Consider the following 13866-nt stretch of genomic DNA (forward strand, 5'->3'; position numbering starts at 1 on the left):
TACAGTTTGGCCTTTTTGACTAATCATTTTTCCTGTGGTGCTGCAAAACAAGCAAACTCTGTGTTGTTTTGTTTTTAAAATTTCATTTGTTGACATATTTATACTGAATGTGTTTCAGAAAAGATCTCTTAACAAATTAAAAATATGTATATTTTCCTAAACATTGTGCTAAAAGGCATTTGATTGGTTTATTATGTTTGTCATTATAGATTGATGAACTTAAAAAAATCTGTGATCTTAAAACAAAGGATACTTTTTCAAAGAAGAAAGAACTGGATAAATTAAATGTTAAAATGTCAGAAATGAAAAAAACAGTTACTGCCAGCACAGCGGTAAGAAAGGATAAAAAATGTCTTTTCCAGCCTGACTTCAGCACTTCAGATACACTGTTTTAAATAACCAGTAGTGGGTATTTTAAAAGAGGGTTGATTTTAATTCATTTCCATGCCATTCTGGGAGAATGTTTTTGGTATGTTAACATTTCTGACACTTTCTTTAAAGTATTATGGTACAGTTTAGTTTTCTTTTTCTTCAGGAATATGGCAGGAAGAAGAAAATTTCAAATCTCTTAGGTATAAATTGTATTTGATAGGACAAAATACAGTGAAAATGTTGATTGAAAAAATGCATACAGAACCGACCAAATATGTTGATATATAGAATATTTCCATGAGATTGCTTTATTTTGCATAACAAAATGAATAACAATGAACTTATATTACCCCCGATTTCTTAATTCTGAGTGTGTCATAATAGAACAAAATTTAGGCTCTCCAATTGTACTAGATACAGTGCAATTAATATGGAAAGAGAACCGTTTGTCTTTTTAAAATAGAAAATACTCCAGGGCTCTGCCCTTGAATAAAAAAAAATCGATGATACGTATTGAGTGCCAGAAATGTGATAAATACTTTGTGAGGATTATCCTTATTTTAAAGATGAGAAAAGTCATTAATGTTAGTACCACTGTATTGAGAATAATACGTAAAACTATATGGTATAACAGTGTCCTAGTTTCCTAGGGCTGCCAAAACAAAATACCATAAGTTAGGTGAGGCTTATTTTTGTTTTTCTTATTCCGTTGTTTTGTTTGGAAATATTTTTTTAATTTTTTGATAAATATAGTTTTGTTTTTGTTTTTGTTTTTTTTTTGTTTTTAAAAAAGGTGACGCTTACAGCAGAAATTTATTGTCTCACTTATGGAAGCTAGAAATCTAAACTCAGGATGTTGGCAGAACCACGCTCTCTCTGAAACCCACAGGGGAGAACCCTTCCTTGCCTCTTCTAGCATCTGGTGCTTTCCTGCAATCTTTGGCATTCCTTGGCTGGTGGATGCTTTACTCCAATTTCGGCCTCTCTCTTCACATGCTGTCTTCTCTCTTGTGTCTTGTCTGTCTCTTCTTTTCTTTTAAGGACACTAGTCATATTGGATTAGGGGCCAACCCTACTCCAGTATGGCCTCATCTTAACTAATTCCATCCACAAAGATCCTGTTTCCAAACAAGGACACGTTTTGACGTACTAGGGGTTAGGACTTCAGCACATCTTTTTTGGGGACACAGTTCAATCCATAAGAAGCAGTAATACTGAAATACCAATTTTCTTATTAGAATTCTCTGTTAATCACATTGTACTTTATACAGAGTGGGTCTGATTATTTTAATTACAATATATCTTTTATGATATCCATCTACAAAACATAAGTAAAATCAAAAATTTCCTGCCATTATATGCATATAAGAAGATCATGATAATTCTGTTTTAAAATTTCAACAGTGTATGGTAGCATGTGATAGTCTAGGTTTAAAGGAGAATGTGGGGGTCATATAAAACATATTTAAATCTTCATGCCCAAACTCAGACCTCCAATTTTGACCTCACAGATCATGAATCAAGCACCCCACTAAACTAGCTGGGAAAAATGGTGTGTATGTTCCTTAACCTTTGCTCCAAAGATCTCTGAGGCCAGATTACACACGACTTGAAGATAGCAGGCATAAACTTACCTTAGGTATCCTCGATCTCCACAACCCAGTCTGCCCCCCTTAGCAGTGGAAAAGTGTTAAAGCACAAACTTGAATATCACACAGACCTGGTCTCAAATCTTGGCCCTACCAACCGAAAGTTTCCTCAATTAACCCCACTTTGCATAGGATTAATAATATTTCCTATTTCAAAGGGTTTTTGTGGGGGCCAAAAGAAGTCCAGCCTATAAAGCTTTTTAGCTCTGTGCTTTCTGCTTCGTAAAGTTTGTGGTTGTTGTTGGCTGAGATTAGAAAACAACATTTCTGCTATGGACTAAGACGACAGGGAGTTTCAGAATAACCTTCATATGGTATCGTTAGCATGTAAGAATCTGCAGCCAGATCAGGCTGATGTGACATTGGCAGAAAAGAATAATGGTGTGTGGTTCTCACTCCAGCCTGTGTGTCCAGAACAGGGAGGGCTGTGGGCTGGAGATAATGGAAGTCAAACCTGAAGGGCCTTCAGCAGTATTCACTAATTCCTCTGGTTTGTCAGAATCCTTTTGACATTCTGCTAATTTTGACAGCAGTTTTCGGTTTTCAGACTCCAAGTATAAATACTGTTAACTCTGGATCTGTCTTTGGCTGAGAAGTTCAGCCATATGGGTTTCCTAGAGAAAGAAATAGTTTGGGGGTAGCTTTCACTCTCCTGGCCTGACTGAGGGCACCTCTATGCCCCCACAGATTCTGTGAATTCCACACTGATGCACTGAGTTAGGTGGCATGAAATAATCAGTCCAGGAACTCTATTCCAGAGAGAGGAGGAATCTGACAGAACCTTCTACGTCAATCAGCCCCTCTGTCAGTTCCATTCTCCCAAGGCCTGGAGATTTTTTACTTCACTTTTTTATATTCCCATACTGTATTATAAAAACACCTGTTTCACCACGAATTTTCTCTATCTGTATTTCCTTCTTGCAAATCAAGCTAATGTTTTTTTTTTTTTTCCACAGTATCCAGTTGTTCCATTTCCTAAATATGGATTGTCTATTAGGAAAGAAAAATTATTTGTGCCACAAACATGGCTATCAATTAAGGCAAAAAAAAAAAACCAACAATTTTTTTCAGTTTTGTTGTAATATTCATTCTAGTGTTCTGGGATAATATTTTGAAGGTGATTATGACAAAATGAGTTTGTTTAATTTTTTAAAAACAGTAGAAAATAAAATGAATTCAAGTCTTGAGAATGTTTTTTAAATGGTTTTCACATTCTTCCATATTTGCCACCTTCCTGCCTGCCCCCCCCAAATTTGGGCTTTTCTGATTATTTCAGAATTATTTGTGCTCAAGTGTGTTTTATGAAGAAATAATTATAATGATTGCTTTTTCTACTAAAGGATACCCCCAATGTAAAAGTTGAGGGGTACTACATGAATATTTGGTGGTATTGAACTTTTATCATGAATCATCTGGTGATTACTGGATGCCATATTTTTATTAAATTTCCACTAGGTTGTTAGTGATAACAATTTAGAGATAGCACGACTACATGAATCAATAAAGCACTGGGAAACACAGGTAGAAGATATGAAGAAAACCTGTAAGATGCTGGATGATAAAATGTAAGTATGGTACTTTATTTTTACTGAGGCATTTCAAGATATTAATATGATGTTTTCATTTTTTCTTCAATTAAAGCAGATATAGGCTTACAGAAAAACCATGCAGAAAGTACAGAGATCCCAAATACCTCGCTGCCCACACACAGTTCTCCCTTTTATTGACATTTTGCATTAGTGTGGTCCTTTTTAAAAATTGATGAACCAAGATTATTATAATTATATTATTATTATAGTCCATAGTTTACATTAGGGTCACTCATTGTGATATAAGTTCTGTGGGTTTTTAAATTTTTTATTGTGGGAACATATATACAACTTAAAGATGCCCATTTTAACCACTTTCAAGTATAAATTTCAGTGGTGTTAATTACATTCACAATGTTGAGCTACCATCACGACCATCCATTACCAAAACTTTTCTATCATTCTAAACAGAAACTGTGTACCAAAAAACATTAACTCTACATTCCCACCCACACCACTGCCCCTGGTAATCTGTATTCTGATTTATGACTCTATAGATTTGAATATTCTAATTTTTTCGTATTGGTGAGAACATAAAATATTTGTCATTTTGTGTCTGACTTATTTGACTCAACATGATGAGTGAACTTCAAGGTTTATCTTTATTGTAGCATGCATCAGAACATCATTCCCCTTTAGAGCTAAATAATATTCCCTTGTATGTAAATATATCCATTCACCATTGATGGACACTTGGGCTGCTTCCATGTTTTGTCAACTATGAGTAATGACACTCTGGATACTGGTATGCAAATATTTGTTCCAGCCCCTGTTTTCATATCTATTGGGTATATACCTAGAAGTGAGAAAGACACATCATAAAGTAATTCTATATTTACCTTTCTGAGGAACTACTGAACTGTTTTCCACAGTGGCAGCATCATTTTTTATTCCCACCACCAATGTATGAGGCTTCCTATTTCTCCACACCTCGCCAACACTTGCTATTTTCCATTGTTTGTTTTTTTCTAATAATAATCTTCCTAGTGGGTGTATAGTGGTATCTAATTGTGCTTTTGATTTGTGTTTCCCTAATGTCTAATGATTTTGAGCATCACTTTATGTGCTTATTTGACCTTTGTATATCTTCCTGTAAGTAATAGCTATTCCTTTGCCCAATTTTTAATAGGGCTGTTAGTCATTTTGTTGTCGAGTTGTAGGAGTTTTTGTGTGTTCTAGATGTTAAAACCTTATCAGTCCAGTGGTGCACGCCTCTCTTACTTGGCTAGAGGTCCTCCTCTGGACCAAGCTTGCAGCACCTCTGCTGCTGCCTATGCCAAGATTATAAAAGCAGGAAAAGTCAGGACAAATAAATCAACAAGGCTAGTGATTTCGGTGATACGTCAAATTGGTCAACACAAAGCGAATTAATGAACACTGACTGTCAAAGTATTATCAGCCAAGGAAATAAGAAGCCACAAAATAGAAAAGAAGAAGAAGACCATTGAAAAGAAAACCAACAGTGAGAGCAAAGAAAACCAGGAAACAAAATTAGATGGTGCTGGTGAAAATGTCAGTGAAGATGAAGCTCAGTCAAGTAATCAGTAAAAGACAGCTGCTAAGCACAAGTGGGTACTACTCCACTTAGATTATGTAAGACCAGATAATCAAGAGAGACCAGGATCCTGAAACAGCTCAAGATGTCAACTTGAAAGAAATGACACAAGAAGTTGGAAGCAAGATAGAGAAAAGAGAGGAGGTGGGGCAAGATGGTGTCATAGAGAGGAGTGGAAGCTAAGTAGTCCCCCTGGAACAACTACAGAAAACCAGAAACAACTAGTAAATAATCCAGAATAACTGCGGGGGGACAAACAAGACCATCCACTCATCATACACCAACCTGAATTGGGAGGAATGCCCGAGAACACAGCATAAAATCTGTAAGTAAAACCTGCGGATCCAAGTCGCGAGACCCCCTCCCCCATAGCCCGAGCTGCGGAGCCGCGTGGTGCCAGAGAGCAGCTCTCTCCCAGCAAGCGAATACAGCTCAGCTGAGCTCCAACTGGGGTTTTAATTAGCGAGTGTGAACTGCTCACTAAGAGCTGCGAATCCCCAACAAGTAGACAGAGGCTTTGGGTGACGACTGACCTTGGAGACCTTGGGTGACGGAGACCTTGGACTGGGTCTGAAGGGGACTATCTGTTTCTTTTTCGGCTCAGTGGAGAAAGCCCCAGTCATTTTCAGTTTCCAGGGCTGTGACTCGGGGAAGGGTGGAGACAGCACAAGCAGAGAGAGAGACCATTGAAATGCTAATGACCTCCACCTGGGGGGTCTGTCTTCTCTAGGAGGAAAGGGGTGGGGCCCTTTGCATTCAGAACCAGACCCCAGAGCCTGGGGGAACACGGCCATACCTCCTCACACCAGTCAAGAATTAAAAGCTAAGAAGCGTCACCTGCTGGGCAGAAAAGCACAGTGACCTGAGGCATCAAAGGGTGGAGCAATTTTCTAAGACACACCCACAGGGAAACCACATACTGAATATTTCTTGCCTCTGGGACCTGAGCCTGTTCTGGTCTGGGAAAACCTGATTTGGATAACCAGGGAAATCATGCCTAGACAACAGAAAATTACAACCTACACTAAGAAAAACAAAGTTATGGCCCAGCTAAAGGAACAAATGTACACTTCAACTGAGATACAGGAATTTAAATAACTAATGCTAAGTCAAATCAAAAAGTTTAGAGAAGATATTGCAAAAGAGATAGAGGCTGTAAAGGAAACACTGGGCATATATACGGCAGAAATCAAAAGTTCAAAAAAACAACTAGTAGAATCTATGGAAATGAAAGGCACAACACAAGAGATGAAAGACACAATGGAAGCATACAACAGCAGATCTCAAGAGGCAGAAGAAAACACTCAGGAACTGGAGAACAAAACACCCAAAAGCCTACACGCAAAGGAGCAGATGGAAAAAAGAATGAAAAAATATGAGCAACGTCTCCGGGAATTCAAGGATGAAACAAAGTACAATAATGTACATATCATTGGTGTCCCAGAAGGAGAAGAGAAGGGAAAGGGGGCAGAAGCAATAATAGAGGAAATAATTAATGAAAATTTCCCATCTCTTATGAAAGACATAAAATTACAGATCCAAGAAGCGCAGCGTACTCCAAACAGAAGAGATATGAATAGGCCTACGCCAAGACACTTAATAATCAGATTATCAAATGTCAAAGACAGAGAATCCTGAAAGCAGCAAGAGAAAAGCGATCCATCACATACAAAAGAAGCTTAATAAGACTATGTGTGGATCTCTCAGCAGAAACCATGGAGGCAAGAAGGAAGTGGTGTGATATATTTAAGATACTGAAAGAGAAAAAACACCAACCAAGAATTGTATATCCAGCAAAGCTGTCCTTCAAATATGAGGGAGAGCTCAAAATATTTTCTGACAAACAGACAATGAGAGACTTTGTGAACAAGACACCTGCCCTACAGGAAATACTAAAGAGAGCACTACAGGGTGATAGAAGACAGGAGTGTGTGGTTTGGAACACAGTTTTGGGAGATGGTAGCACAACAATGTAAGTACACTGAACACAGGTAACTATGAATACGGTTGAGAGAGGAAGGTGGGGAGCATGTGAGACACCACAAGAAAGGAGGAAAGATAACGACTTGGACTGTGTAACTTGGCGAAATCTAGAGTATTCAACAATTGTGATAAAATGTACAAATATGTTCTTTTACGAGGGAGAACAAGCAAATATCAACCTTGCAAGGTGTTAAAAATGGGGAGGCATTGGGGGAGGGATGCAATCAGCATAAACTAGAGACTGTAACTATTAGAATCATTGTATTATGCTTCCTTTAATGTAACGAAGGTGATATACCAAGGTGAATGCAGATAAGAGGGGGGTATAGGGGAGGCATGTTAGACACTTGACATTGGTGGGATTGTCTGATTCTTTATTCTGCTTTGATTTAAGGTTATTTTTCCTTTTGCTGCTTCCTAGCTGTCATTTTTTTTCCTCTTTCTTTTGCCTCTCTACCTTCTTTGACTCTCCCTCCTGCCTTGTGGAAGAAATGTAGATGCCCTTATATAGATAGTGGTGAAGGTGGTGAACACATAAATGTATGACCATGCAGAGAACCATCGATTATTTACTTGGGATGGAATGTATGGTGAGTGAACAAAACCATATTAAAAAAAAATGGGTTGATGACAAAACCTCGAGGGCAATATACTGAGTGAAATAAGCCAGACACATAAGGACAATTATTGCAGGGTCTCACTGATAGAAATTAATTATAATATGTAAACTCATAGACATGAAATATAAGGTACCAGGATATAGGACGAGGCTTAAGAATGGGGAGTGGTTGCTTAGTATGAGCAGAATGTTCAATTAGGATGAACTTAAATGTTTGGAAATGAACAGGGGTGTTGGTAGCAAGATGTGAGAATAACTAACAGCGCCGAATGGTGTGTGAATGAGGTGGAAAGGGGAAGCTCAGAGTCATATATGTCACCAGAAGGAAAGTTGGAGGTCAAAAGATGGGAATGTATAAAACTGAATCCTATGGTGGGCAATGTCCATGATCAACTGTACAAATACTAGAAATCGCTTCCATGAACAAGAACAAATGTATGACAATACAATTAGAAGTTAATAATAGAGGGGCATATAGGGAAGAACTATATACCTGTTACAAACTATATACTACAGTTAGTAGTATTTCAACATTTTTTCATAAACAGTAACAAATGTACTATACCAATACTAGGAGTCAACAATTGAGGGGGGTTGGTTAGGGATAGGGGAGGATTAGAGTTTCCTTTTCTTTTTTCATCTTTCACTTTATTTCTTGTCTGGAGTAATGAAAAGTTTCTAAAAATTGAACAAAAATTAAGTGTGATGGATGCACAGCTGTATGAGGGTACCCAGGGGCAAGTGATCGTACACTTTGGATCTTTGGATAATTGTATGGTATCTGAACAATCCCAATAAAAATGAAAACAAACAAACAAACAAAAAAAAAAAAAAAGAGAAAAGAGAGATGATCAAGATGAAGTTTCCTGTGTGAAAAGTGAGATTGGAAATATCAGAGGTTCCTCTGGAGGCTGAGGAAGAGGCCAAGGACAGGGAAGAGGACGAGGCAGAGGAAATCCTCTATTGAACTTTGATTATTCATATGGTTATCGAGAACATGGTAAAAGAGCTGATCAACCATTTCAAGCAGAACTTAATACCAGTTATGATGTATTACTAGGAGGATGGTACAGGTGTACAGGTGTTTCCAGTGGAAGAAGCATTGCTTAAAGAATATATTAAGTGCCAAATTGAATATTACTTCAGTACAGAAAATTTGAGCAGGCCTTCTTTCTTAGGAAAAAGATGGATGAACAAGGTTTTTAGCCTATTTCCCTCATTGCTGCTTTCTACCATATTCGTGCTCTCACTACAAACTTAATCTCATTTGAGAGGCGATGAAAAATAGCACAGAAGTAGAAATTACGGGTGAGAAGAGAAAAAAGAAACAGAAAAAGCCAATTCCTGGACCACCTCCATGTAGTGTGCCTCAAACAGACTTCTCTGAACTGATTGATTGCCTGGCGTTCATACCAGGCCAAGCCTTTGACTCACATTCAGAGTCTGCCCCAAACTCGCCAAAAACTGGAAGTCCACTGAGTCCAAAGAAAAATACTGTAACAAGTAATCTTCAAGCAATGTCTAGAGGTATGTTTACCAGTTTGCCTGACTTGGATTCTGAGCCTTGGATAGAAGTAAAAAAGAGACATCATCCATCTCTAATGAAATTAAAGGAATCAGTGCCTATACCTGGTGAGGCATCAAATCAACTCCATCCTCCAGAAGAACAGGAACAAGAGGAACTTGATTTTTTTTATTTGATGAAGAGATCAAACAAACAGAAAATCGAAAAAACCTATTTACTGTTTGGTCTGATAATGATTCAGATTATGAAATTGATCAGAATTTAAACAAGATTTTTTATTATAATTCAGACACCACCTTACATGAGAAAACATCCTGGAGGAGATTGAACAGGCAACCACTTGTCTCAGACAAAAGTTACATCTGAACTTAATAAAGTTATCATTGGTGGCTTATATTATTATGAACAGGATTTATTGTTGGAACAGGATGAAAACAAACATACCGCCGTAAAGATTCAATGCAATAGCTATCAAAATCCCAGCTAGCCTTGCAGAAATTGACAAGCTGATCTAAAATTCACAAGGAAATTCAATGGACCCGGAATAGCCAAACCATCATGAAAAGAAAGAACAAAGTTGAAAGACTCATACTTCCGGATTTCAAAACTTACAACAAAACTACAGTAATTATGACAGGTGGTACTGGTATATGGATAGACAATGGAATAGAACTGAGAGTCCAGAAATACCATGTCTGTCATCAACTGATTTTAACAGGTGTATTGAACCATTCAATGGGGAAACAATAATCTTCAGTAAAATCCACATACAAAAGGATGAACTTACACAATGCCTACCTCACACCATCTATAAAAATTAAGTCAAAATGGTTCAGAGACCAAAATGTAAGAACCTAAAACTATAAAACTCTTAGAAAAAAAAATAGGTATAAATCTTCATGACCTTGGAATTAGGCAGTTTTTATATGACACAAAAACACAAGACCAAAGAAAAATAGATTAATTGGTTGTCATCAAAATTTGAAATGTCTTCAAAGGACATCTTCAAGAAAGTGAAAAGATAACCCATAGAATGGGAGAAGATATTTACAATCGTGTATCTGATAAAGAATTTGTAACTAGAATATACAACAATCTCTAAACTTGGTAAAAAAGAGTACAGCAATTAAAAGATGGGCAAAAAATCTGAATATTGATTTCTCAAAAGCAAATACACAAATGGCAATGGGCATGTGAAAAGATGCCCAATATCATTAGTCATCAGGGAAATGTAAATCAAAACGACAATGAGATTCCACCTCATGCTCACTAAGGTGACTATAATCAAAAAGAAATGTGTTGGTGAAGATGTGGATAAACTGGAGCCCCTGTGTAATACTGATGGGAATGGCAGTTTTCTCAAAAGGTTAAATAGATAGCTACCATATGCTCCAACAATTCCACTCCTGGGTGTATAACGAAGAGAAATGAAAACATCTAGCCACACAAATACTTGTGTATGAATGTTCATAGCAGCAGTATAAAAGTAGAAAGAAATCAAATGTTCAGCTGATGAATGGACAAAAAAATATGTGGTATATCCATACAATGGAATATTATTCAGCAATAAAAAGAAATGAAGTGCTGATATATGCTACAACATGCAAGGATATACTTAAAAACATTATGTTAAGTGAAAGAAGCCAGTCACAAAGGACCACATATTGAATGAGTCCATTTATATGAAATGTCCAGAATAAGCTCATCTATAGAGACAGAAAGTAGATTCATGGTTGCATGGGACTGGAGAGGGGGTGGGGGTTGAGAGAATAACTGTTAATGAATACCTGGTTTCTTTTTGGGATGATGAGAATGTTCTAAAATTGATTGGGGTGATGCTTGCACAACTCTGAATAAATTAAAAACCACTGAATTGTATACTTTAAATGGGCAAAATGTATGGTATGTGAATTATATCTTAATAAAGACATTACAGCAAAAAAAAAAAAAAAACCCATCAGGTTTATGGTTTGCAAATATTTTCTCCCTTTGTGTAAGTTGTCTTTTTACCTTCTTGATAATGTACTTTGATGCACAGAAGTTTCTAATTTTGATAAAGTCCTATTTATCTATCTTTTCTTTTGTTGCTCATGCTTTTGGTTTAATGTTTGAGAATCCACTGCATAATCAAAGGTCCTGAAGATGATCCCTTATGTTTTATTCTAAGAGTTTTACACTTTCTTTCTTATATTTAGGTCTTTGATCCATTTTGAGTAAATTTTTAATATGATGTGAGGTAGGGGATACACTTTTATTCTTTTATATGTGTATATCTAATTTTCCCAGCACTATTTGTTGAGGACACTGTTCTTTCCCCATTGAATAAGTTGGCACCCTTGTCAAAAATCAGTTTGCCATAGATATGAGAGTTTATTTCTAAACTTTCAATTCTGTTCTACTTGTCTATATGTCAGTCCTTGTGCCTGTACCATACTTTTGATTACTGTAGCTTTGTAATAAGTTTTTAAATTAGGAAGTGTGAGTCCTCCAACTTTGTTCTTATTCTTCATTTCATTGTGGTTAGAGTAGATACATTGTATGATTTCAATCTTTTTAAATTTATTGATTTGTTTTGTGATTTATCATATAGTCTGCCCTTGAAAATGATCCATGTGCTTTGGAAATTAATGTGTATTCTGCTGCTGTTGCCTGAAGTGTTTTATATATGTCTTTTAGATCTGGTTGGTTTGTAATATTGTTCAAGTCTTCTGTTTCCTTACTGATCTTCTGTTTAGATGTTGTATCCTTTCTAGAAAGTTGTGTATTGAAGTCTCCTATTAATAATGTAGAACTCTCTGTTCCTCCCTTCATATCTGTCAATTTTTATTTCATATATTTTGAGGCTCTGCTGTTAGGTGCATATTTATTTATAATTGTTATATCTCCTTATTGAACTGACCCTTTTATCAGTACATAGTGTCCTTCTTTGTCCCTTGTAACAATTTTTGACTTATATTCTATTGTATCTAATATTAGCATAGCCACTCCAGCTCTCTATTGTTTACTATTTGCGTTGAATATTTTTCTCCAGCCTTTCACTTTCAACCTACTTGTGTCTTTGAATTTAAGGTAAGCCTCTTATAAATAGCATATAGTTGGGTCATGCTTTTTTTTATCCATTCTGCCAATCTCTGCCATTTGGTTGGAGAGTTAATCCATTTACAGTTAAATTAACTACTAATAATGCAGGACTTTCATGCCATTTTGCTATTTGGCTTTAGTAAGTTTTATACCTTTTTTGTTCCTCAATTCTTCTGTTATTGCTTATTTTCATGTTTGTTTAATTTTTTGTAGTGAACCATTTTGAGTCCCTTCTCATTTCATTCTGTGTATATTTTTCAGACATTTTCTTTGTGGTTATCATGGGGCTTAAATCTGACATCCTAAATCTTGAACAATCTCATTTTATTTGATAACAACATAACTTTATTAGCATATACAAACCATGATCCTATATCCCTCCATTCCCCCCACTCTGTTGTCCCCATCAAATTATATCTTTATACATTATATATCCAGAACATTGTTCCCATCAAATTTTATCTTTATACATTATATGTCCAAAACCATAGATTTGCCATGCTTTTTATGCATTTTCATTTAGATCCTGGAAGAAATAAAAAGTGGAATTACAAACCAAATATAGTACTGGCATTTATAATTACCCATGTAGTTACCTTTGTGGAAGATCATGATTTTTTTATCCCGCTCTGATCTACTGTCTAGTGTTCTTTCTTTTCAATCTGAAGAACCCCCTTTAGCATTCCTTGTAGAAAAACTCTAGTGGTGACAAACTCCCTCAGCTTTTACCTGGGAATGTCTTAACTCGCTCTCATTTTTGAAAGGTAGTTTTACAAGATGTAAAATTCTTGGTTGGCAATTATTTTCTTTCAGCACTTTAAATATTCCATCACATTGCCTTCTTGCCTCCATGGTTTCTGTTGAGAAATTAGCACTTAAGTTTAGTGAGGCTCCTTTGTACAGGAGATGTTGCCCTTTCTTTCAGCTTTTAGGATTCTCTCTTTATCCTTGGCATTCAACAGTTTGATTATAATGTGTCTAGGCATGGATCTGTTTGTTCCAAAAAAATGTGTTCCTAAACTTAGTCCATTCCTGTGGGTATAAACCCATTGTAAGTAGGACTTTTTGATGAGGTTACTTTAGTTTAGGAGTGTCCCACCTTAATCAGATGGGTCTTTTCCTGTTACTGGAGTCCTTTATAAGAGAATGAAATTCAGACGGAGAGAGCCACAGGAAACAAGAGGTTGGGCATTGGCAGAACTGGAAGAGAAAGGAGAGACCAGGAAGCACCACCATGTGCCTTGCCATGTGACAGAAGAGCCAAAGATCACCAGCAGCCAGACCCAAAATGCCACAGCCTTCGGGGAGAAAGCATTACCTTAATGATGCCTTGATTTGGACATTTTCCTGGCCTCAAAACTGTGAGTGAATAAATTCCCATTGTTAAAAGCCAACCCATTTCATGGTATTTGCTTAAGCAGCCCAGGAAACTAAAACAATGTCCAACAGGTTTCTTAGGCTGTGTTTGCTTTTGTTCATTCTTTCTTCTTTCT

General features: G+C 36.6%; 1 protein-coding gene and 1 pseudogene across 3 annotated transcripts in view; both read left to right on the plus strand.

Annotated features, from left to right (window-relative positions):
• The window catches only part of CCDC175 (coiled-coil domain containing 175), a 136016-nt gene that overhangs the window by 31910 nt on the left and 90240 nt on the right, over positions 1-13866 (plus strand). For all 3 annotated transcript variants that reach the window (XM_037832604.1, XM_037832605.1, XM_037832606.1), the window contains exons 6-7: positions 210-332; positions 3477-3586. In XM_037832604.1, coding sequence (XP_037688532.1) covers positions 210-332; positions 3477-3586 — 233 coding nt within the window. The remainder of the gene's footprint in view (positions 1-209; positions 333-3476; positions 3587-13866) is intronic.
• LOC119531403 lies at positions 8619-10818 on the plus strand (annotated as a pseudogene).

Source organism: Choloepus didactylus, chromosome 4, assembly GCF_015220235.1.
Source record: "Choloepus didactylus isolate mChoDid1 chromosome 4, mChoDid1.pri, whole genome shotgun sequence".
In the NCBI taxonomy this organism is placed as follows: domain Eukaryota; kingdom Metazoa; phylum Chordata; class Mammalia; order Pilosa; family Megalonychidae; genus Choloepus; species Choloepus didactylus.